Source organism: Salvia hispanica, chromosome 6 (genome assembly GCF_029641045.1).
Source record: "Salvia hispanica isolate PSC_SH4W2 chromosome 6, Shi_PSC_v1, whole genome shotgun sequence".
NCBI classification, from domain to species: Eukaryota; Viridiplantae; Streptophyta; class Magnoliopsida; order Lamiales; family Lamiaceae; genus Salvia; species Salvia hispanica.
Genome location: NC_142697.1, coordinates 47,669,335 through 47,694,699, shown reverse-complemented (window position 1 = coordinate 47,694,699; position 25,365 = coordinate 47,669,335). Strand labels below are relative to the sequence as shown.

Here is a 25,365-nt window from a genome sequence, read left to right as displayed (position 1 = left end):
TTTAGCCCGTTTTGTATTCGGGTTATAAAATTACAGCCCTAACCCGCCCATTTTACCGGGCTATTCGAGCCGACCCACGGGTTTCGGGTTGAATTGACATCCCTACTTCCCCTGCATTAGGATTTCACGCAATAAAATTAAATTCACAATTATTCAATTTACTGAATTAAAATTTACGGAATTAAAATGTCGACACGGAATGCGGAAAAATTCGAATACTTCATTAAAAAATATTACATAATACTTAAAAATTAATTAATATAATACTTAAAAAATTTGTTCATAGAGTTTTTAAAAAAAATTATTTTTTGTCGGTTCGACCTCGACGTCCGACCCCACGCCACAGTGGCGGACGTCCGCCCGCCCGCCCGTCGGTCGGATATCCGAGCCCATCCGACGGGTACACGAGACGTCCGTGTCCTACCATTTTCCTCACTACGGTGGACGTCCGACCGAACTTCCGCGACGTCCACCGTTGGAGATGCTCTAAAAACCATCTAGAAAATCACGTTGATTTAACTATACAAAGTAGCATTGTAAAAAATCATGTAAGCCATTCAATCCGATAGTGAAAAATAACACCCGAAATATAATTTCCTTTATAATAGATCATTTTAAAAATTCCCCAAAATAGTACTACTAAAATTTAATCAAAATTTATAATTTTAATGGTCAATATTTTTTTTAAAAAAAAGAAAGATAAAAATGAATAAAATCGATTATTTCTTCCAAACATGAAACTCTTCACCGATCCAGAAACGATTCAGCTTTCCCCCTTCCCATTTCCCAAGCTTCCCACAGCAGAATTCACAAATCCACCTCCGCCATCACCATCAATGGCGAAGAGGAAGAGAAAAGGAGTTCCGGAGGTTCTGTGGAGATTGTTCGGCGACCGTTGCCGGACTCTCGCCGACACTATACTAGCTCTGAGCCCTCCTCCTCCGGCGACCGACGAAGCCACTTCGTTCCTCTTCAGATCCACAGACGATTCGGAATACCGCAAATTCCTATCGGAAACCTTCGTGGTCGTCCCCGGCGATGCCCCTCCCCCCTTCGACCGTCGCTGCCGCTGGACGCTACTGGAGTACCCGACGCCTATCCCTTTTTTTGGCGGGAAAATTGAATTTTCGACTGATTTCGGCGTTTGATTTTGTGAGAAATTCAGTGGAGATCGGAGGATTGCTCTGTAGATTCAATACTGTGGATTTCATTGTTGAGAGCTTGACTTGTGTGTATGATTTCAGCTTGTGAGAAGAGCGATCGAAATAGTAATGAGTGAATCTCGTCAGGCCTCTTCAAATCTCATATGCTGCGGTTATGATAAAGTGAGTGATTTATTAAGCTAATTTGTGCTCAAATAGATAGCGGTTGCTGATGGTGACGATGACATGGATTTTTCAATTTTTGCTGTTGGAATCTAGTGGTGGAATTTTTCTTCTGGATTTTATGCATCAATTTAGCACATTAATTATGATTACCGTCTAATATTTTCTCAAACATTGGCATCTCATGAATAATTATATTTAGATTTCGTTATTTTGTAAGTAAAATGGATTGAAATAAATGTTGAATAATGTAAGATAGCCCAAATTTGTGACACTTTTAGGTGGGGATGATGTAGGTTTAAGAATGGGTGGTTTCGGTTTGGAACCGGTAGTTATTGGAAGCGGGACTATAACCGGTCCCAACAAGTAAATTTATGTTTCCGGTTTCGTTTCGATTTTAAACCGGATATTTCTTGGCAGTCTTCACTGATTTTACTGTTTTTTCCTTTTGCCGAAAGACCATATGAAGCTTGATTGTTCTTAGAGATTGTTTTTGAGCCTTTTCTGCACAACTTAGGTGGAAGGCAGAGAAGGCCTCGTTCCCGGGGTTTTCAGTGGTTTTTTACTATGGTTTCCCTAGGTTTATCTCGGTTTTGGGCAAAAATTGATGGTTTTTAGTGTAGCTCACTTTTTTTTGAAATTAAATGGTGAATATGGATTTGAAAGCACACCACCAGTTTTGTGATTTAAAGCTACTTAATGTTATGCGGTTTCACTTGTCAAATCGTACGACTCAATTGCTTACCCTTCTCAAGAATTTGGTGCAAATTCTTGTGCACTAGAAGACTTGATAGTTATTGAATTGTTCGTTTATGGGATTCTAATTTCTGTGGCAGGAGAGCCAGTCTAGTCCGACGGTTGATGAACTGACATCCGCAAAGTGGGCTGTCCTCTTTAGTAGGGTAAGTGAATGAGATAATATGATACTATACTATTTTCTGTGTATATTTGCACATTGGGCTTGATTGATTGGTGTTGTAATGACAAATATTAGGTTGGTGATAATCTATTGATGTATCTGTTGAAGTGTACTTCAATATTTCTTCCTCTTCCTCGGAAGAAGCACCATCAGATTTGTGGCCGTTCCGTTGCCAAATTGTTCTCCAACTTCCCAAGAGGCATGCCTAAGTCTAGAGCTCCGCATCATCCACCAAGTAACGTTTATTGAGTCGTGACTTCTCACTATTTTAGCAATGCTTCAAGATTTTGATGATTCTTTGATCAGGACACGAGGCTAGGAGGCCAAGGGTGGTTAAGAGACTTCCATGAGGTATGTATCGAATGTCACACGGTTTGATATTTGGCTTTACACTAGGCATGATGTGTTTCCACTTCTTTAGGTGTACACGAACAAGCTAAACGGAAGGAGCATGTATTCTTTCGAACGTGCTGGTTTTCGTCCCAGATACGACGTGGAAAGGAACAATGTTATTTGGTTGGGTTTTCATGCTTACAGAAGGGTGCTGCTGAAGAAGCACTTATGGTGAGGTGGAGAACATGTGACCTGAGCTCAAATATTGATTTTGTGATGCATCAATTCCATATTCAGTTGGGCATGGGATGGATGATCTCTTCTTTTGTACAGTATCCTTTTGGCTTTCTATGCAATCGAATGCCCAAAATATATGGCTTTTATCTATATTTTATTATCTATTCATTTAATTAATTAAATATTGTTTTTTAAAATTTTTATAAAAAAATAAAATGCATCACTTAAATTAGGTGGAGAGACTAGAGATTGATGATTTATTTTATCTGGCCATATCACCGCTGCTAGAAGAACTCATCCCCATATTTATCAATTCATTTAACTAGAAGAAAAATTCAATGAAATGATGGGCGATTATTTGTAGCATGAACGATGAGAAAGTACATAGGAGTACTTATTTTTTCTTTTTAGATGGAGTAATTTATTCATATAGATCACCAATAACTTTCTAGTCCAAAGTGGATTTAATTTTAAGATAATATTCTTAACCAATCCATTTGAAAATAACCATGAAAGAGACAGTACCCTATTCTCTTCGTCTCAACTAAGTTGAGTACCAAAAAAATCTACCATTCTCAAAGAAGCCAATTTGAAATGGAATTCTATTTTATAGACTACTCTAGCATTTCATCGAACACCTGCTGATTATCTCGCGTAAATCAAAATCTAGGCATTTATCGTTTCAGAATCGGGTAATGAATATTTCATCAAATTTTTCATCAACACTCAACAATTTTGATATACATACTGGAAATTGACGACTGTAACATGTGCTCATTAATGTAGAAGGTATATGGTCTGACTTAAACAAGATGCATTATCACTTCAAAAACTCAATGTGTAGTATCAAAGCAATTCCAAATTTGCAAGATGAGAAATGAAAAATTGATCTGATTAAGTTTACAAGGAAATAATTAAGAAAAAAGAAGAGCGATCAATACACATTAACACTAGAAAGGAGACACTACAACTTCAAAATTGGAACTTGCCAGCCTCTCCAAGGCTTTATCTTTCTTCTCGACTACAGCAAGAACATGAAGGTCTAGTTGGTCCCCGTGTAAATCCTCTTGCTCCTTCAATATCTCTTTAGCTGACAACACCAATAACTCACTGCAATATTGCAATTCAATTGATCTCAGTGTTGGTATTTCTCCAATTTCTGAAGGAATCTCCTTCAAGTTTTTCATTCCTCTAAGACGAAGCTTCTGAAGAAATGGAAAATGGGAGCTCTCTGACACTGTCCAGTTTTCTAGATCTTGACAAGAGTCCAAGCTTAGTGACCTGAGGCTGGGGAATTGGCCTTCAACTGTTTCCCACTCGCCTTTTTTGAAGCGACCGGACATTAATGTGAGCTCGTGAAGAAGTGGCAAGGCCCCTATGATTGGCAGTATGTCTTCCCACTCAAAACCGATTGGGAAATAAAGTTCCAACTCCCTAAGGGACTCTGGGAAGCTCATCTTCTGAACATACCTTCCGTTATTGATGGAGAAGACGTACAAACTCAAGGATTCAAGCTTAGTAAGACACTGAAGACAGCTGAGATAGTTCACTCCCTCAATTACTTCCTTATCATAAGTTATGGCTAATTTCTTGATATTGGGAATTCTTTGAACAACATCTTCACTCAAATTGAGATTCGTCACTCCTCTGAGCACCTCTAGATGCTTCATGACAATAATATCATCGTCAGCGCTCGGGGGAGCTCGGAGATGCATCTTTCCATAATAGAACTTGACATGCCTAAGTTTAAGCATTTCCCAGATATCAATTCGTCCAATAGAATCACCCTGACAATAAATGATTAGTGTATGTAGATTCCAGAGCAATTTGATTGAAGTTTGCACACTAAAAGGAACGTTTCGAAAAGCAAGGTATCGTGAGTTCACAGGTTTTGGGGTATTTGTCTTTGTATAAAGTCCATATGCATGTAGTGTCCTCAGAAATCTAGATTTTGGCAATTCTAGATCACTAATATCGTTACACCATAGTAAACAAGAACGGACATGTGACATGGATTCAAAGGCATTGAGGATTTTTTCCTTAGAAGTACTTCTTGGAATAACAATCCGGTGTTGCCTAATTACGCCTACATGACTCTCTTCTCTCAAAACATAAAAAAACCTCTGTTTTTGAGCTTCTTTCATTGATAAATCTCTTAGTAAATCATGAATTTTGCAGGATTTTACATTCCCAAGTAACCCCAACTCATGAACTAAAATGAGATTCCTATCAACAAGCTCCTGCAAGTACTCTTTTGCAATTTTTGTCGAGCTTTTGTTGTCTAATGGTTTAAGAAACCCTTCAGACTCCCATAGCTTGACAATTTCTGAAGCACTAAGCTCACGGTCTTCCTCAAACACTCCCATGTATAGAAAACATGGCTTTAGATGGACAGGCAAATGATTATAACTTAGTTTCAATATTGTCAAGCAATAATCATCATTCTCCGAATTCACTATTGAGCTTAAGTTTTCCTTTATGTGCTCCCAATATTCTACTGTAGGTTCGGATTTAGCCATTAGACCCCCTATCACAGCAATCGCCAAAGGAAGTCCCTTACACTTTTCCACAATTTTCTTTCCAATGCTCTCGAGTTGAGTAAGAAAACTTTGTTCTCCAAATACAGTTTTGGAGAACAAAGTCCAACTACCAGCCTCATCTAGAAATCTCATCTTGAAGACGTTATAGGAATCAGTCAAGTGGGCAGCCAAGTTCAACATCCTAGTTGTGACTAGTATTCGACTACTATTACAACAATCAGGAAAGGAAAATTTCAACTTATCCCACACATCTATACTCCACATATCATCCAATATAATGAGATATTTCCTACCCCATAAGCGTTTGTGTAATTGTACTACCACTTCTTTCTCATCCATACTGCTCGAGGACCCTCCTGCTTGAGAGAGAACTTCTCTAAGAGTTTCTACTATATTATAATCTTGGGAAATGGTAGTCCACACACAAATACCAAAACGCTCTTTAATAAGCTTGTGTTCGAACGCACCTTTTGCGAGAGTAGTTTTGCCGATTCCACCCATCCCCACGATAGGGATGATTTGGCGATTGGTGTTTCCATCAGTAAGCCTATCCAAGAGTTGAAGAAGCACATCATCAAACCCTACCATGATAGAGCTCTTCTCAGTGGATGAGCTGGATCGTAAATCCGCCACGTTCCTCTGGTGCACTACCTTTTCCCTTGTTATTCCAGTCACCTCCTTTTTGATCATATCCACTTCTTCAATCACATTTTGCAGATCCTGGTAGAAGTGGATGCAACTGATTTGTTCACCATCACCTTCACCATCACCACCAACACCACCGCCATCATCATCACCACCACCACTAGCACCATCGTCAGTTGCTGCCGCAGAAAGGTGAATAGTGTCGATGATATATGACTCGATCACATCTTCGGCCGCTTGAGCTGTATCTACAATGCGCATCTCCAACGGATCTGCTTCGTCGCTGTATGCATAAGGAGAGTTATAGCTTTCGAGAAATTCCTGCAAAAACACAAGTTTTTCAGTGAGAGATTCAACTTGTTGTTTATCGAGAAAAATTGGAGGGAATGGATGAGTTTCAATATCATCTATGACTCTCATAAGAGAAATCAGAGCTGCATAAGCCGCCATGAAAGCTCAGAATCTGAATATTTGAGCAGTGTGAATGAAAATGAGATAAAATGCAAACATGAAAGAAGAAGACCAAAGTGATATTGTTGAAAATATTGCAATTGTGTGGCTATGGACGTTTCAATTCAAGAATGACCCTACATTATAATTATCCATGAAATATACATAATCTTTGCAGCTGGCATCCATTCTCACAATTTCCTTTTAGCAAAACAACAAATAAACTTAAAGATAAGTTACTTTTGTGCTTGTGAATAACAACCACACACTGAAAAAATTTAAAATCCACTTATAAGACCTTTTACAAATTGAATTTTAGCCTTTCAAAAAAAGGAAATGGATTTTTTGGTAAATCTGTTAGCCGAGAAATCCATTGGTAAATAATCATCAAAAATGAATTTTTTTTAAGGTAAATCAAGTTAATCAACTATAGTCAAACACCTAGTGTGCATTCAAAGTTTTATTAGGATGCTTTTAAGTTAATCTTTGGAAGATTAAGGCAACTAAGTTAATCTTTAGAAACATGTAAAATTATTGTGACATCTTCTAAACCAAAGATCCTCTTCCGACGAATTTCAATCACAATTCAGTAGCAACTGCAAACTGTCACAAAATTAGGGGCAAAATATTACTCCCTAATAAAAAATAGTTAAAAAGGATAACTGAGAAATTAAGAGAGAGAATAATATAGGGAATAGTCTTCTCTATATTATTGTCGCTCTTACTTTACCAATTTTCTACTTTAACTATTTTTTATCATTTTTACAAAATGATGGCAGAAAAGTCAATGGGACTGCTAAAGCGGGACGGAGGGAGTACTAATTTCACCTCTAAATTTGGCGGTAATCGACAAGGAGCGATTTCAAGAAATTTATATCAATAAAAAAAATTGAATAAAATGATTCTAATGCGATTTCACCTCTAAATTTGTACTGCAATAGTATTTTAGAAATATACTGGTTCTAATGCGAATAATAATTCATTTATCTATTTATGTACAGTAATAAAATTGAATAAAATGATGGACGATTTATTTATGGCCGAATTGATTTGAAAGTTAATACTTTTTTAGATCATTTATTTATGTGGATCGCTCCATAACCTCATTGGGCTCAGCTCAAAAATAAACTTCTATTCCAAATCTATTGTTAAAAAAGTGGGCTTTTTGCACATATTCACTTTATTAAAAAGCCCAGACTGAGCCTGAATTTGTAGCCCAGATTTAATATAAATCTATAAGCTTAGAACCAACCCTATCTTTTTTTATCATCTCTATTATTTTATCCTTTCTTCGTTAATTCACAAAATAACATTGCCTAACATCTCGTGCCAAAAACCAAATATTTCATATTTATTGAGATAGATGGAGTATTTACTTGCGTTGGAATCTGTAACACATTACATACAATATCAACTTAACACACTTACCACTCAAAGTAAACGCTCATTGAATAAGTCAAAAACGTGCATGCAGTAAAGGTCGCTTAACAATAGGAATCAAGCGCAATGGGTGTTTCCTATTAACAGTCGCGCCAAAGGCCTCCGTCATATCCAATTCATCATGCTTCATCCCATATGGCATTTTCCAATCGAAATGAAAAAGAAGCCTAACAAGTGGAATCTCCACATTTGCCAGACCGAACAACATGCCAGGACATATTCTCCTTCCCGCACCAAAGGGCATGTATTCGAGATTGCTCGCATGGAAATCATGCGAGCTTTCCTCAAATCTCTCAGGTATAAACTTCTCTGCATCTTTCCAATACTCAGGGTCTCTTCCAAGTACCCATCCCTGCACTACCACTCTTGTTCCGACCGGGATTTCGTATCCATTTATTTCACATCTTTGGGCACTCATTCTTGGAACTAGGAGTGGCAACGGAGGGTGCAATCTTAGAGTCTCATTCTTGAATGGACTCTCTCTTCTATCGGTCTATGCTTTTGGATCATATTCTAAATTAAATCATCTCTTGTCATTCAAGAGAGAGCCAGTGTGGTCCGACGGTTGATGAACTGACATCCGCAAAGTGGGCTGTCCTCTTTAGTAGGGTAAGCGAATGAGATATTATGTAGTACTATTTTCTGGGTATATTTGCACATTGGGCTTGATTGATTGGTGTGGTAATGACAAATATTAGGTTGGTGATAATGTCTTGCTGTATCTGTTGAAGTGTACTTCAATATTTCTTCCTCTTCCTCAGAAGAAGCACCATCAGATTTGTGGCCGTTCCGTTTCCAAATTGTTCTCCAACTTCCCAAGAGGCATGCCTAAGTCTAGAGCTCCGCATCATCCACCAAGTAACGTTTATTTTTCTCTCTTACTCGTTTATCGAGTCGTGACTTCTTCTCATTTAATTTCAGCAATGCTTCAAGAGTTTGATGATTCTTTTCCTCTCTATCTTTGATCAGGACACAAAGTTAAGAGGCAAAGGGTGGTTAAGAAGAGACTTCTATGAGGTATGTATCGAATGTCACACGGTTTGATATTTTGTAATTTATTCTTATTCTCTCATCTATCCTATATTTTATTATCTCTTCATTTAATTAATTAAATATTGTTTTTTAAAATTTTTAAAAAAATGCATCACTTAAATTAGGTGGAGAGACTAGAGATTAATGATTTATTTTGTCTAGCCATATCACGGCTACTAGAAGAACTCATCCCCATATTTATCAATTCATTAACTAGAAGAAAAATTCAATGAAATGATGGGCGATTATTTGTAGCATGATATTTTCTTATTAGATAGAGTAATTTATTCCCATTGATCACCAATAAACTTTCAACTCCAAAGTGGGCTTCTCCAGACATCAATTCTCGACAAAGCCCAAATTTGAGCATAATTACTACTCGTATTTTTCATTTTCGTGTTATCAATAATACTAGCACTTCTCACGTAAAATGTGTAAATTTAATATTTTTCTTTTCAAATTATGATATTTAATATGATGCTCGAATTATGTTGTTTTATTAAGCAACATTTTGATATTAAAATTTCGAAACCAACAAATAAGCCCTTTGTTAGTTTTGCACTTTAACAAAAATAGATCTGATTTTATGATAATACTCTCAAGTCTTACTCCCTCCGTCCGCGAATAAGAGTCGTTTTTCTATTTTAGTCCATCTGCAAATAAGAGTCCGGATTCACTTTTACCATAAATAATAATAAGTTAATAGGTCCCACCTTCCATTAACTCATTCCACTCACATCTCATTTGAAACTAATATATACAAGTGGAACTCCTATTCCACTAACTTTTTTCCACCCACCTTTCTTAATATTTCTTAAAACCCGTGCTGCCCATGAATGAGACTCCTAATAACGGACGGAGGGAGTAACTCTTAACCAATCCATTTGAAAATAACCATGAAACAGACAATTAATTGTAATTCCTACGTCCCAACTAAGTTGAGCACTAAAAAAAATCTACCGTTCTCAAAGAAGCCAATTTGAAATGGAATTCTATTTTATAGACTACTCTAGCATTTCTCGAACACCTGCTGATCATCCTCGCGTATATCAAAATCTGGGCATTTAGCGTTTCAGAATCGGGGAATGAATATTTCATCAAATTTTTCATCAACACTCAACAATTTCGATATACATACTGGAAATTGACGACTGTAACATGTGCTCATTAATGTAGAAGGTATATGGTCTGACTTAAACAAGATGCATTATCACTTCAAAAACTCAATGTGTAGTATCAAAGCAATTCCAAATTTGCAAGATGAGAAATGAAAAATTGATCTGATTAAGTTTACAAGGAAATAATTAAGAAAAAAGAAGAGCGATCAATACACATTAACACTAGAAAGTAGACACAACAACTTCAAAATTGGAACTTCTCAGCCTCTGCAACGCTTCATCTTTCTTCATGACTACAGCACGAACACGAAGGTCTAGTTGGTCCCCATGTAATTCCTCTTGCTCCTTCAATATCTCTTTAGCTGACAACACCAATAATTCATTGCAATATTCCAATTCAATTGATCTGAGTGTTGGTATTTCTCCAATTTCTGAAGGAATCTCCTTCAATTTTTTCATATGAGAAAGACGAAGCTCCTGAAGAAATGGAAAATGGGAGCTCTCTAATACTGTCCACTTTTCTAGATCTTGACAATTGAACAAGGTTAGTGACATGAGGCTGGGGAATTGGCCTTCAACTGTTTCCCACTCGCCTTTTTTGAAGCGACCGAAAATTAATGTGAGCTCGTGAAGAAGTGGTAAGGCCCCTATCATTGGCAGTATGTCTTCCCACTCAAAACCCATTGGGAAAGAGAGATGTAACTTCTTAAGGGAGTATGGGAAGCTCATCTTCTGAACATACCTTCCGTTATTGGTGGAGTCTAAGAACAACCACAAGGATTCAAGTTTAGTAAGACACTGAAGACAGCTGAGATAGTTCACTCCCTCAATTACTTCCATATCATCATATTCTATAGATAATTTCTTGATATTGGGAATTCTTTGAACAACATCCTCACTCAAATTGAGATTTTTCACTCCTCTAAGCACCTCTAGATGCCTCATGACAATAATATCATCGTCAGCGCTCGGGGGAGCTCGGAGATGCATCGTTCGATTATAGAACTCGACATGCCTAAGTTTAAGCATTTTCCAGATATCAATTCGTTCAATAGAAACACCCTCACAAAACATGATTAGTGTATGTAGATTCCAGAGCAATTTGATTGAAGTTTGCACATGAAAAGGAACGTTTCGAAAAGCAAGGTAACGTGAGTTCACAGGTTTTGGGGTATTTCTCTTTGTATAAAGTCTATGTGCATGTAGTGTCCTCAGAAATCTAGATTTTGGCAATTCTTGAACACTAATATAGTCACGCCATAGTAAACAAGAACGAACATGTGACATGGATTCAAAGGCATTGACGATTTTTTCCGTAGAAGTACTTCTTGGAATAACTATCCGGTGTTGCCTCATCACACCTACAGGACTTTCTTCTCTCAAAACATAAAAAAATCTTTGTTTTTGAGCTTCTTTCATTGATAAATCTCTTATTAAATCATGAATTTTGCAGGATTTTACATTCCCAAGTAACCCCAACCCCTCAACTAAAATGAGATTCCTATCAACTAGCTCCTGCAAGTACTCATTTGCAATTGTTGTCAAGCTTTTGTTGTCTAATGGATTAAGAAACCCTTCAGACTCCCATAGCTCGACAATTTCTGAAGCACTAAGCAGACGGTCTTCCTCAAACACTCCCATGTAAAGAAAACAAGGCTTTAGATAGGTAGGCAAATGATTATAACTTAGTTTTAATATTCTCAAGCAATAATCATTATTCTCCGAATTCACTATTGAGCTTATGTTTTCCTTTATGTGCTCCCAATATTCTAGTGTAGGTTCGGATTTAGCCATTAGACCCCCTATCACAACATACGCCAAAGGAAGTCCATTACACTTTTCCACAATTTTCTTTCCAATGCTCTCGAGTTGAATAGGAAAATTTTGTTCCCCAAATACAGTTTTGGAGAACAAAGTCCAACTACTAGCCTCGTCTAGAAATCCCATCTTAAAATCTCCATAGGAATCAGTTAAGTTGGCAGCCAAGTTGGACATCCTAGTTGTTACCACTATTCGACTACCCTCACTGCAACCAGGAAACGAAAATTTTAACCTATCCCACACATCTATGCTCCACATATCATCCAATATAATGAGATACCTCCTACCCCATAAACACTTGTGTAATTTTACCTCCAATTCTTTCTCATCTACACTACTTGAGGACCCTCCTGCTCGAGAGAGAACTTGCCTAAGAGTTTCTACTATATTATAATCTTGAGAAATGGTGGCCCACACACATATATCGAAATGATCTTTGATAAACTTGTGTTCAAACGCACCTTTTGCAAGAGTAGTTTTGCCGATGCCACCCATCCCTACGATAGGGATGATTTGGAGCTTGGTGTTTCCATCGGTAAGCTTATGCAGGAGTTGATGAAGCACATCATCAAACCCTACCATGTTAGAGCTCTTCTCAGTGGAACTGCTGGATCGTAAATCCGCCACGTTCCTTTGGTGCACTACCCTTTCCCTTGTTATTCCAGTCACCTCTTTTTTTATCATATCCAATTCTTCAATCACATTTTGCAGATCCTGATAGAAGTGGATGCAACTAATTTGTTCACCATCACCATCACCATCACCATCACCATCACCATCATCACCACCAGCATCATCATCATCATCACTAGCACCATCCTCAGTTGCTGCAGCAGAAAGGTGAATAGTGTCAATGATATATGACTCGATCACGTCTTCAGCCGCTTGACCTGCATCTAAAATGCGCATCTCCAACGGATCTGCTTCATCGCTGTATGCATAAGGGGAACTATAGCTTTCGAGAAATTCCTGCAAAAAGACAAGTTTTTCAGTGAGAGGTTCAACTTGTTGTTTATCGAGGAAAATTGGAGGGGATGGATGAGTTTCAATATCATCTATGACTTTCATAAGAGAAATCAGAGATGCATAAGCCGCCATGAATGCTAAGAGACTGATTAGATGAATAGTGTGAATGAAAATAAGATTAAAGCAGTGATGAAGAAGACTAATACGATAGAATTATTTTGAATATATCTTAAAATACTACTAATAACTTTTTAATTAAAGAATGACCCTACATAGCAATTATGCATGATTCTTTTCAGCTACATTCCATTGCCTAAACGACACAACTGACAGCTCCCCACCCACAATTTCCCTTTTGCTAAGGACAAATAAACATAAAATTAAAGCAACTTGCATTTGTGCTTTTAAATAACAATCACATATTTGAAATATCAAATGCCAGAATTTTAGTCCTTCAAAAATAGTAGAATATTGAGTCTTTTGTTCTCACTAATAGTAGTAAAATTATTAGCCAATAAATCCATGTGAAATGGACTCCTATTTGGAAGGTAAATCTGATGCCCTTCCGTATTAAATACTCTCCCGTCCCCCAATAATTGTCCAATTTGATTCCGACACAAGTTTTAAGAAGTGTAAAAAAAAATGAGTTGCAAAAGATACTGGAATATGAGTCCCACTTTTATATATTAGTTTTATAATAAAATGCGAGTGAAATTAGTTAGTGGAATGTAAACGAAAATGGCAATAGAGGAAGGAATGTAAACGAAAATGGCAATAGAGGAAAGTAAGCAAAAGAACTTCATTGTGCAAGTTTTGAATTGCATTTCTGATATGATTTTTTCGAATGATCAACAAGTTACAAAATAAGCTATGTATATAGTCATCTAATGCAACAGACAGAACGTGCAATCTGACAGATCATGGTCCATCATCTTTCTTCTAACCACATTGTTAGTGGCCCAACAGAGCATCATTCCAATTCATGAGCTAAGGTGGAACTACTTTGGTTTCCTTATCATCACGATCAATATCCACACGTGCTGCATTACATCCATATTTTTCGCTCGAGCTCATTTCTTCATTCATCAAGTCGTGAGTAGCTTACCATTTATAGTGAAACTGAAAGTGGACACTTAATGGGACCGACGAAAATAACAAAAGTGGATAATTAATAGGGGATAGAAGGGTACGTTTCTTTTGACCACGAGAGGTAAGAAAGAGAATAAAAGTTAAAGAAAGATTAAGTAAGAAAAATAGAAAAATTAAAGAGGGTAAATAGAGAAAAAAAAGTACACCTACCAAGAGTATATTGATTTTTGTATAAAAATAAAGTCACTAAATAAAATACATTTCGATTCCAAAATAGTATCATCTAATATTTTATTTGTGACTAAAAAAATGTTTATCATCTTAGCTGTCGGCAATAATTTGCAAAGGTGAAAAAACCAGTCCCGCGTTATTGAGGAGACATAATAATTAAAGTGTTATAATAAAATATTATTTCATCAATCTTCACCCAAACAGTAATTTGTTTTTGGATAAAACTGAACTACAAAGGTGAAAAAACCTTTCATGCTATTCGTATTATTCTTTTTTGTATGTTTTAAACTATATGTATTATTTCTCTTTTAAAAAGAATTAAAATATTTATTTAAGATATTAGATTTAGTTAAGTTTTCTCTTATTACATTTAATGTACTAATTACTTAATTCTCTTTTAAATAAGAATTAAAATATTTATTTAAGATATTAGAATTTGTTAAGTTTTCTCTTATTACATTTAATATACTAATTACTTAATTCTTAATTTACAATTCAAAGAGAATAGTGCGAATAATACAAAACGGAGGGAATACTTCCATAAACATTTTGGATCATACTTTAATTAAATCATCTCTTATTATTCAAGAGAGACAATGCCACAAAAGAAGTCTACTTTGTTGAAGCATCATAAGTTCAAAGTCATCAAATTGGGCTTTAGGCCCAAAGAATAAAAATTAGACACCCAAATCAATAGTCCATAAATCCAAGGCCCATCAATTTCTTGGCCCAAACAAGGCGGACCAATATTAATTTTTTCGGCCCATTAAAATCCAGCCCATTCAACATGAAAAAGCGTCGATTCTTTGCCCTTTTTTTATCACTGAACACATCATGGACATCGAATGTATGGTTTAAAATGACTGCAGAATTCATGTCGCCGTTCTGTCGAACGTAATGTGCATGACGATCAATTCGAATGTTAACAATTTTTCCTACATGATTTCGATATAGACCTATTTATATGGTGCATTACATGAATTTATCACATTACATAATATTCTCGACCTTTTTTTTATTACAAATTTATTATTTAATTACCTGTGCAGGAATTTTAAAAGCTTTCATATTCTTAAATGAAATTAACAAATTTGCAGACAAGTACTTACTACATTAAGGAACACTCTGATCTTAAAATTTCGGAAGCTAAAATAAAGAAATGGATTTTTTCGATAATATTCTAAAGCATGAACCCATTTGAAAATAAAAAAACCTACCTTTATCAAATACTCCCTCCGTCCCACAAAGATTGTCCCATTTTTCTATTTCAGTTCGTCCCACAAAGTTTTTCCTATTTCACTTTTTACCATTTTTGGTAGTGGACACCATATTCCACTAACTCATTCCTATTCACATTTTATTATAAAACTAATATATAAAAGTAGGACCCACATTCCACTAACACTCACTTTCCATTACATTTCATAAAATCCGTGCCCGATCAAAGTGGGACAATCTTTGTGGGTCGGAGGGAGTAAACAATTTAAATGGAATTCTATTTTAAAAGTTGATTCAAGCCTCCGTCCTCTATTATGTCCCAATTTTTCATTTAGGTTAGTTCCTTATTAATTCACATTCTATCTAACCTATTTTCTCTCGCATTATATTATTAAATTAATATATAAAAATAAGACTCGCGTACCACTAACTATTTCAATTTACTTTTTCTTAAATTTATTAAAATTCATGTCAAATTAAAGTGAGACACATATTGAAGGACTGGATGAAAGATAATATTTGTGGAAATAGTGGTCCACACAAAAATCAAAATGATCTTTATAAATTTGTGTTTAAAAAGGCACCTTATGCCCCTAAGGATCACCTATGACAATTCCACAGGAATTTGTCACAGGTGATCCTTACTCCCTTTTGCCTGAGTGGTTTTTGCCGATAAGGATGTTTGGCGATTGGTGTTTCCATAAGTCATCAGTGAGCCTATTCCCCAAACCTCTCTGGTTGACGTGTCTGCAGTCGCGGGCGCTGTTTCTTGACCGACGTCTGTTCTTCTCCCTCCGCTGTCTTCACTTCTTCCCTTGGTAAGTCCGTCACATATAGCTTTCGGGAAATTCCTGCAAAAAGTCAAGTTTTTTTCGTAAGAGATTCAACTTCTTGTTCATCTGCACATGGTGGGAAATATGGAATGGATGAGTTTCAATATCATCTGTGACTTTGATAAGAGACTGAAGAGATGAAAATGAGACAGAAATGGAGAGCAATGAAATCAGACTATTCAGTACTTACCAATCACTTCAACTTCAAAACTGGAAGTTGCCAACTTCAGCAGCGCTCCATCTTCTGCTCGAATCAAAACGCGAACACGAAGGTCTAGTTCGTCTCCATTTAAATCCTCTTGCTCCTCTAATACACGCTTAGCTGACAACACCACTGATTTACAGCAAAAATCCACTTGAATCGTTTCGAGTGTTGGTATTTCTCCAATTTCCGAAGGGATCCCCTCCAGTCCATCTAAATACCGAAGACGAAGCTCCTGGAGAAGTGGAAAGTGGGAACTCTCCGACACTATCCAGTTTTCTAGATCACTGCATCCGAACAATGTTAGCGACTTGAGGCTGGGGAATTGGCCTTCAATTGTTTCCCACTCGCGTGTTCTGAAGCAACCTTCAAATAATGTGAGCTCGTGAAGAAGTGGTAAGGAGCCTATCGTTGGCAGTATGTCTTCCAACTCAAAACCAGTTGGTAGCTCGAGAAACAACTTCATTAGGGATGGCGGGAAGCTCATATTCAGCACACACTCTCTATTATAGGAGGAGGGGTAGAGCCGCAGAGCCAAGCTTTCCAGTTTACTAAGACAATGAAGATAGCTGAAATAGTCCACTCCCTCAACTAGTTTCACAAAGTAGTTCATATCCAATTTCTTGATGTTGGGAATTCTTTTTACAACATCTTCACTTAAATAGAAATCACGCACTCCTTTGAGCGCCTCTAGATTCTCCATGATAACAATATCACTATCGATGATCGGAGGATTTGGGAGATGCAAATTCCGATTTAGGAAGTCAACATGCCTAAGTCTGTGCATTTTCCAAATTTCAACTGGTGCAATAAAATCGTTCCTACAAGAAATAATTAGTGTATGTAGATTCCAAAGCAGATTGATTGAAGGAATCGCGCACTCCCCATTAGCTTTAAAAGAAAGGTATCGTGAATTCACCGAACGAAACACTTTTTCAGGGGAATTTCTGCAGCGTGTGAATGGGCTATCATATGCATATAGTGTCCTCAGAAATCTAGAATTTGGCAATTCTTGATCTCCGTCTTCATGACATACATAAGACCGAACATGTGACATAGAGTCCAAGTTTTCCTTTGAATTGCTTTGCGAAATAACAATGCGGTGTTGGCTAATTACTCCTTCAGGACTTTGTTCTCTCAAGACATAAACAAACCTTTGTTTTCGAGCTTCTTTCATAGATAGATCTCTTAGTAAATCATGAATTTTGAAGAATTTTACATTCCCCAATACTCCCAACTTTTCAACTAGAATGAGATTTCACTCAATTAGTTCCTTCAAGTACTTCTTCGCAATTGTTGTCAAACTTTTGTTATCTATCGATTTAAGAAATCCTACAGAATCCCATAGCTTGACTATTGTTGAAGCACTAATCTCACGGTCTTCCTTAAAAACTCCCATGTAAAGAAAACAAGGCTTTAGATAGATAGGCAAATGGTTATAGCTCAGTTTCAATATCCTCAAGCAATAATCATCATTCTCCGAATTCACTATTGAGCTTAAGTTTTCCTCTATGTGCTACCAATATTCTAATATAGGTTCGGATTTTGCCATTAGACCTCCTAGCACAACAATCGCCAAAGGAAGTCCATTACACTTTTCCACAATTTTCTTTCCAATTGTCTCAAGTTGAGTAGGAAAACTTTGTTCCCTACATACAATTTTGGTGAACAAAGTCCAACTACTGAACTCGTTTAGAAATCCCATCTTAAAGATGCTATAGGAACTAGTCCAGTGGGAAGCCAAGTTCGACATCCTAGTTGTTACCACTATTCGACTACCTCATTGCAATCAGGAAAGGAAAATTTCAACTTATCCCACACATCTATACTCCACATATCATCCAATACAATGAGATATCTCCTACCCCATAAATACTGGTGTAATTTTACTTCCAATTCTTTCTCATCCATACTACTAGAGTAGTCCCCTTTTGCTTTGAACAGAACTTCCTTAAGAGTTTCAATTATATTATAATCTTGGGAAATGGTAGTCCACACAAAAATATCGAAATGATCCTTAATAAGCATGTGCTCAAACGCACCTTTTGCAAGAGTAGTTTTGCCGATGCCACCCATCCCTACGATAGGAATGATTTCGAGATTGGAATTTCCACAAATAAGCACTGGATCTTACACCAGCCAAGTTTCGCAGCTGCCCTTTCATCTCCCTCATTATCATAGTCACCTCTTTCTTGATCAAATCAATTTCTTCTATCACATTTTGCAGATCTTGATAGAAATGGATGCAGCTGATTTGTTCATCACCACCCTCATCAGTTGTTGCAGACAGCTGAATAGTGTCGATAATATATGATTCGATCACATCTTCAGCCGCATGAATTGCATCTGCAGTGAAAATTAAATTGTCATGGAGTAAAGAACACAAAAGAACAAGTAGAATAAAACTCAAAGAAAAAAAAATAATCTTCCAAAGAGGCCTACACCTAAACACTTTAATTTCTATGAAATCTAAACATGTCAAGCAAATCAACTTAAACACAAACAATGGAGATGTCCATATATATATATATATTAGTTTATAATAAACCAAACATTTACATAAGCTTACAACAATAATAGGACTAATAATCTACATCAACAATTACATCATAATCTTAAATAAGTCAATAATGATTTGAAAATACTGAACCATCCAATGTCATGGTTATTAATTTTAAATAAGAATAAAAATAATAAAAAATCGATCCTAAAAATAGGATTTGGACCCATTTTCCACATTCCATTTCATCTGTGTTATTTGATTGATTTGACTTAAAAAGTAATTGAACTTAATTATCTAAAATATAACCAAACTAACCAAATTTATATCTTTAATCAAGCTAAAATTCATGAATGATCAAATAGTTATTTCTACTATTCCAATTTTTTTCCCAATAATATACATGGAAAATTAAATAATCAGCATGCTTTGGAAGATATAACAACTGCTTAAGCATTTTGAAAAGATCTACTCACCCATAATGCGAATCTCCAATGGATCTGCTTCGTAGCTGTAGTCATAGGGTGATTTGTAGCACTCGAGAAATTCCTGCAAGAAGGTAACTATTTCTACGAGAGATTCCACTTGTTTCTTGTCGAGAGAAATCGGAGGGGAAGGGTGAGTTTCAATATCATTTATGATATGCATAAGAGAAACCAGAGCTGCATAAGCAGCCATCTTAATTCTTTGAAACTTAATGCACAAACATAGTGTAAATTAATTTGATAGGAAATTATCAAAGATGAATTTGGTATTTGGGCACTGTAATTGAGACTTAGAAACTTTTTGATAAACATTAGCATCATCGTTTGGCCTAACTACTTTATTTATTCATTTAATTATTGCCTTTAGCTTGACTAATTATTTTGTTTATATATGAAAAGCATAAACAACTGGCCATGACAGGCTGGTTATTCTTTGATAAAATATTACTACCACTTGACCAATTATTACTAAAAATTACACTTTTTCCATTCCTAATAATTTGATCTGGCACCTGTTTTAAGAAATAGAATAGAATGGATTTAAAAAGTTAGTTCATTTAGCAATTCATGAAATATAAATGACCTACAATTAGATTTCTGTTAGGTCCAAACACAATAGGTAGTAACAACCTGATGTCGGACGCAAAAAAGAAAGCGGGGCTATGCTTTCCGAATATTAATTGAAAGTATATTTTTAAGTAATTTATATTATTAATAAAAGCTTTGTATAACAATTTACACAAAATTTAGATGAATTTTAAAAATTTGTTAAAGAAATCTACAAATATATAAAAGGGGAGTTTTGGTGATATTTACAAGAATGCCATTTAAATTAAAAAATTATAAGTATTAAATTGAAAATATAATATTAAATGGAAAGATAGTGGGAGGTTTTATAATGAGTGGGAGGTTTCATAATGTATAGTGAACGGCTAATATTGACATGAATCAAAATTAAGTTATTGAATTGCAGAGGCAAGCGATTGAGTGGGAGAACGGGGAAAGGATGAACTACAATTGCAAGTAAGTGTTCGCCTTGAATTTCGGTTGAATTTGTGTAGATTTAGAGGGTTTGCATTCCTTTTTTGTTGATCTTATTTTTGTGGATATGTGATTCTAAATTTTGCAGTTACATTAAGAATTATGTGCATAATATTTAGCCTATAAATATGTCATTTAAAGGTTGGATATCCACACATACCTACTTACCTTATAGAATTCAAGCATATCATTTTTGGTCTTACTATAGGAGGAAAGCTTAATGTCATTTAACCATTCAACTCTATGCTCAGTGATTTCAAGGCTTCCTCAATTTCTTTGGTTGACTAATTTTGTTCTTTTTAATTATGTTTTTGTTCCTTTTCATTTTAATAATTATATATGATTTAATGTTTAAATATTATATTATGTGATTTATTTATTATGCTTCAAAGTTGATTTGTATAGATTTTTTATCTCATATAACTAATATTCTTACTCATATTGTTCATTGTTAATATTGATTCTAATTTTATTTAATTAATTTAAAATTAAAAGTTACTCCCTCCGTCCCACATAATTTTACCAAATATTCCATTTCAGGTCGTCCCACATAATTTTACACACTTCACTTTTACCATTTTTGGTAGTGGACCTCGTATTCCATTAACTCATTCCTACTCACATTTTATTATAAAACTAATACTTTTAAAAGTAGGACCCACATCCCACCAACTTTTTCAACTCACTTTCCATTAAATTTCTTAAAACCCGTGCCGGGTCAAAGTGAATAAAATTATGTGGGACGGAGGGAGTAATATTTTAAAAATATGTTAATCTGTGGCACAGGCGTGATACTAGTTACTTTAAAAAATGAGTTCTTACGGGCTTAAGCCAAACACAATTGCTAGTAAAACCTAGGAATTAGTTGTTCGAAAATCCCATAGCCCATTTAATTTCGAGGCCCAAAAAAATTGATTTCGGCCCATTAAGAGAATTTGTCATTAATCGGTATTGCGAGTAAGACCATTGTTGTTAGACATATACATATCCAAAAGGAACATTTAGATATTAAAATTTCAAAAGCAACAAAGCCCTCCGTTAATGTTGGCCTTAAAAAAAATTAGTAATAGATTTTTATGACTTAAACAACAAGATGCACATTTTTTTCTTTTCCGATACAAAAACTATGTATGTTACCTTTTAGAGTTTAGTATTGGCAATGACGATGAGATTTAGTAGAAGAGAAATCTATGGGAGAAAGGAAAGAAAAGAACAATAGTCGTAAAAGAACAATAGAAACTCAATAAGTAGTGTCAAAGCAATTCCAAATGTACAAGATGAGAAATGAAAATTGATCATATTAAGTTTACTAAGAAAGGAAGAGCGATCAATGCACATTAACCCTAAACACTCGAACTACAAAATTGGAACTTGTCAAGCTCAGCAACGCTTCATCTTTCTCCTCAACGTAAGCACGGACATGAAGGTCTAGTTGGTCTCCTTGTAAATCCTCTTGCTCCTTTAATATCTCTTTAGCTGACAACACCAATAATTCATTGCAATATTCCAATTCAATTGATCTCAGTGTTGGTATTTCTCCAATTTCTGAAGGAATCTCCTTCAAGTTTTTCATTTTACAAAGACGAAGCTTCTGAAGAGACGGAAAATGGGAGCTCTCTGACACTGTCCAGTTTTCTAGATCTCGACAAGAGACCAAGCTTAGTGACCTGAGGCTTGGGAATTGGCCTTCAACTGTTTCCCACTCGCCTTTTTTGAAGCAACCAGAAATTAATGTGAGCTCGTGAAGAAGTGGTAAGGCCCCTATCATTGGCAGTATGTCTTCCCACTCAAAACCGATTGGGAAAGAGAGATATAACTCCTTAAGGGAGTCTGGGAAGCTCATCTTCTGAACATACCTTCCGTTATTGGTGGAGTAGACGAACAAACTCAAGGATTCAAGTTTAGTAAGACACTGAAGACAGCTGAGATAATTCACTCCCTCAGTTACTTCCATATCATAATATATGGATAATTTCTTGATATTGGGAATTCTTTGAACAACATCTTCACTCAAATTGAGATTCTTCACTCCTCTGAGCACCTCTAGATGCTTCATGACAATAATATCATCTTCAGCGCTCGGGGGAGCTCGGAGATGCATCGTTCGATCATAGAACTCGACATGCCTAAGTTTAAGCATTTTCCAGATATCAATTCGTTCAATAGAAACACCCACACAAAAAATGATTAGTGTATGTAGATTCCAGAGCAATTTGATTGAAGTTTGCACAGGCGGAAGAACATTTCGAAAAGCAAGGTATCGTGAGTTCACAGGTTTTGGGGTATTTCTCTTTGTAGAAAGTCCATATGCATGTAGTGTCCTCAGAAATCTAGATTTTGGCAATTCTAGAACACTAATATTGTCACACCATAGTAAACAAGAACGAACATGTAACATGGATTCAAAGGCATTGAGGATTTTTTCCTTAGAAGTACTTCTTGGAAGAACAATCCGGTGTTGTCTAATTACGCCTTCAGGACTTTCTTCTGTCAAAACATGAAAAAACCTCTGTTTCTGAGCTTCTTTCATTGATAAATCTCTTAGTAAATCATGGATTTGGCAGTATTTTACATTCCCAAGTAAATCCAACCCACGAACTAAAATGAGATTCCTATCAACTAGCTCCTGCAAGTACTCTTTTGCAATTGTTGTCGAGCTTTTGTTGTCTAATGGTTTAAGAAACCCTTCAGAATCCCATAGCTTGACAATTGTTGAAGCCCTAAGCACACTGTCTTCCTCAAACACTCCCATGTATAGAAAACATGGCTTTAGATAGGCAGGCAAATGATTATAACTCAGTTTTAATATTCTCAAGCAATAATCATCATTCTCCGAATTAACTATTGAGCTTAAGTTTTCCTTTATGTGCTCCCAATATTCTAGTGTAGGTTCGGATTTAGCCATTAGACCCCCTATGACAACAATCGCCAAAGGAAGTCCATTACACTTTTCCACAATTTCCTTTCCAATGCTCTCGAGTTGAGTAGGATAACTTTGTTCTCCAAATACAGTTTTGGAGAACAAAGTCCAACTACTAGCCTCATCTAGAAATCTCATCTTAAAAACTCCGTAGGAAACAGTTAAGTAGGCAGCCAAGTTGGACATCCTAGTTGTTACCACTATTCGACTACCCTTACTACAATCAGGAAAAGAAAATTTCAACCTATCCCACACATCTATGGTCCACATATCATCCAATATAACGAGATACCTCCTACCCCATAAGCATTTGTGTAATTCTACTACCAATTCTTTCTCATCCATACTGCTCGAGGACCCTCCTGCTCGAGAGAGAACTTGCCTAAGAGTTTTTACTATATTATAATCTTGGGAAATGGTGGCCCACACACAAATACCAAAACGCTCTTTAATAAGCTTGTGTTCAAACGCACCTTTTGTGAGAGTAGTTTTGCCGATTCCACCCATCCCCACGATAGGGATGATTTGGCGATTGGTGTTTCCATCAGTAAGCCTATCCAAGAGTTGAAGAAGCACATCATCAAACCCTACCATGATAAGGTTCTTCTCAGTGGAACTACTGGATCGTAAATCCGCCACGTTCCTCTGGTGCACTACCTTTTCCCTTGTTATTCCAGTCACCTCCTTTTTGATCATATCCACTTCTTCAATCACATTTTGCAGATCCTGGTAGAAGTGGATGCAACTGATTTGTTCACCATCACCATCACCATTACCGCCATCATCATCACCACTAGCACCATCATCATCATCATCTCCACCAGCACCATCGCCAGTTGCTGCTGCAGAAAGGTGAACTGTGTCAATGATATATGACTCGATCACATCTTCGGCCGCTTGAGCTGCATCTACAATGCACATCTCCAACGGATCTGCTTCGTCGCTGTATGCATAAGGAGAGTTATAGCTTTCGAGAAATTCCTGCAAAAACACAAGTTTTTCAGTGAGCGATTCAACTTGTTGTTTATCGAGAAAAATTGGAGGGGATGGATGGGTTTCAATATCATCTATGACTCTCATAAGAGAAATCAGAGCTGCATAAGCCGCCATGAAAGCTCAGAAACTGAATATTTGAGCAGTGTGAATGAAAATGAGATAAAATGCAAACATGAAAGAAGAAGATCACGGTGATATTGTTGAAAATATTGCAATTGTGTGGCTATGGACGTTTCAATTCAAGAATGACCCTACATTATAATTATCCATGAAATATTCATAATCTTTGCAGCTGGCATCGTGACACATCTCTGTCGGCAATTATGTGGAGAAGGCAATTATTGAGAAGATAAATTGAGGACTATTTGTCGTGGGTACTCATTCTTGGAACTAGGAGTGGCAACGGAGGGTGCAATCTTAGAGTCTCCTTGATGATTAATTTAAGATATTTAGAGTATCTTTGATGATTAATTTAAATGGACTGTATCTTCTAACAAACTAGTCTTTTAAACTGAGTTCTCATGTTTAGTGTGTATCACTCTCTTAGAACTCCCACTGTGTGTAAACATTCAAACAATTTATAAAACACAACATATTCATACGATAATTCCAAATCACATAGTATTATTCAATAAGCATTGAACAATTACCAGGAGACTAACATATCATATAATTCAACAGAGAGATTGCTATCAAAGAGTTCACAATAATAAATTCGAATTCATCAAATTGGGCTTTAGGCCCAAAGTTGTGCATTATTCTACAATGCATTAAACAATCCAAAGCCCATCAATTTTCTGAGCCCAAGCAAGGTGGACCAAATTAATTTTTTTTCTGTCGAATCTCCAAATGGATCTATTCCCTTAATTAATTAGGCTTTCACATGAGGTGGCCAGCTCATACAAAACTTCCAATATGAGAAAAGAATGTAGTATATGACAAACATCACTTAATTCAATTCCAATCCAAGAATCTCCTTGTTTTATCTATGCGTACGTGCCTTTGTCTTTTGTCTTTCTCTTTG

General features: G+C 36.1%; 5 protein-coding genes, 1 long non-coding RNA gene and 1 pseudogene across 8 annotated transcripts; 2 read left to right on the top strand and 5 right to left on the bottom strand.

Annotated features, from left to right (window-relative positions):
* The first annotated feature begins 724 nt into the window (after nucleotides 1–724).
* On the top strand, nucleotides 725–2,964 carry LOC125208229 (telomerase reverse transcriptase-like). The gene is made up of 6 exons (XM_089060622.1): nucleotides 725–1,152; nucleotides 1,245–1,325; nucleotides 2,162–2,227; nucleotides 2,320–2,479; nucleotides 2,551–2,595; nucleotides 2,666–2,964. Exons 1-5 carry the CDS (start codon nucleotides 1,039–1,041, stop codon nucleotides 2,592–2,594), a joined length of 465 nt encoding a protein of 154 aa, XP_088916748.1. The 5' UTR covers nucleotides 725–1,038; the 3' UTR covers nucleotide 2,595; nucleotides 2,666–2,964.
* A 691-nt stretch (nucleotides 2,965–3,655) lies between these two features.
* LOC125205662 (putative late blight resistance protein homolog R1C-3) lies at nucleotides 3,656–6,569 on the bottom strand. Its single transcript, XM_089061837.1, has 2 exons — nucleotides 5,822–6,569; nucleotides 3,656–5,710 (listed from the first exon to the last, which is right to left on the bottom strand). Exons 1-2 carry the CDS (start codon nucleotides 6,447–6,449, stop codon nucleotides 3,765–3,767), a joined length of 2,574 nt encoding a protein of 857 aa, XP_088917963.1. The 5' UTR covers nucleotides 6,450–6,569; the 3' UTR covers nucleotides 3,656–3,764.
* Nucleotides 6,570–7,905: 1,336 nt separating this feature from the next.
* Nucleotides 7,906–8,307, bottom strand: LOC148924094 (desmethyl-deoxy-podophyllotoxin synthase pseudogene; annotated as a pseudogene).
* A 287-nt stretch (nucleotides 8,308–8,594) lies between these two features.
* On the top strand, nucleotides 8,595–9,229 carry LOC125205670 (uncharacterized). The gene is made up of 2 exons (XR_007173810.2): nucleotides 8,595–8,747; nucleotides 8,859–9,229. It is a non-coding gene; the product is annotated as an uncharacterized LOC125205670 (long non-coding RNA).
* An 881-nt stretch (nucleotides 9,230–10,110) lies between these two features.
* LOC148924093 (putative late blight resistance protein homolog R1A-3) lies at nucleotides 10,111–13,025 on the bottom strand. Of its 2 annotated transcripts, XM_089060184.1 has the most exons (2): nucleotides 12,322–13,025; nucleotides 10,111–10,800 (listed from the first exon to the last, which is right to left on the bottom strand). In XM_089060184.1, the coding sequence occupies exons 1-2, from the start codon at nucleotides 12,956–12,958 to the stop codon at nucleotides 10,262–10,264; spliced, it is 1,176 nt and encodes a 391-aa protein (XP_088916310.1). In that variant the 5' UTR covers nucleotides 12,959–13,025; the 3' UTR covers nucleotides 10,111–10,261. The 2 variants fall into 2 exon arrangements, with proteins under 2 accessions (XP_088916310.1, XP_088916309.1); XM_089060183.1 differs by having other exon boundaries at nucleotides 10,111–13,025.
* Nucleotides 13,026–15,857: 2,832 nt separating this feature from the next.
* On the bottom strand, nucleotides 15,858–19,628 carry LOC148924092 (putative late blight resistance protein homolog R1A-3). Its single transcript, XM_089060668.1, has 3 exons — nucleotides 19,376–19,628; nucleotides 16,388–18,745; nucleotides 15,858–16,215 (listed from the first exon to the last, which is right to left on the bottom strand). Exons 2-3 carry the CDS (start codon nucleotides 17,574–17,576, stop codon nucleotides 16,082–16,084), a joined length of 1,323 nt encoding a protein of 440 aa, XP_088916794.1. The 5' UTR covers nucleotides 17,577–18,745; nucleotides 19,376–19,628; the 3' UTR covers nucleotides 15,858–16,081.
* Nucleotides 19,629–21,647: 2,019 nt separating this feature from the next.
* On the bottom strand, nucleotides 21,648–24,573 carry LOC148924091 (late blight resistance protein R1-A-like). 2 transcript variants are annotated; one of them, XM_089060053.1, is made up of 2 exons: nucleotides 23,819–24,571; nucleotides 21,648–22,912 (listed from the first exon to the last, which is right to left on the bottom strand). In XM_089060053.1, exons 1-2 carry the CDS (start codon nucleotides 24,453–24,455, stop codon nucleotides 21,753–21,755), a joined length of 1,797 nt encoding a protein of 598 aa, XP_088916179.1. In that variant the 5' UTR covers nucleotides 24,456–24,571; the 3' UTR covers nucleotides 21,648–21,752. The 2 variants fall into 2 exon arrangements, with proteins under 2 accessions (XP_088916179.1, XP_088916178.1); XM_089060052.1 differs by having other exon boundaries at nucleotides 21,648–24,573.
* Nucleotides 24,574–25,365: the final 792 nt, after the last annotated feature.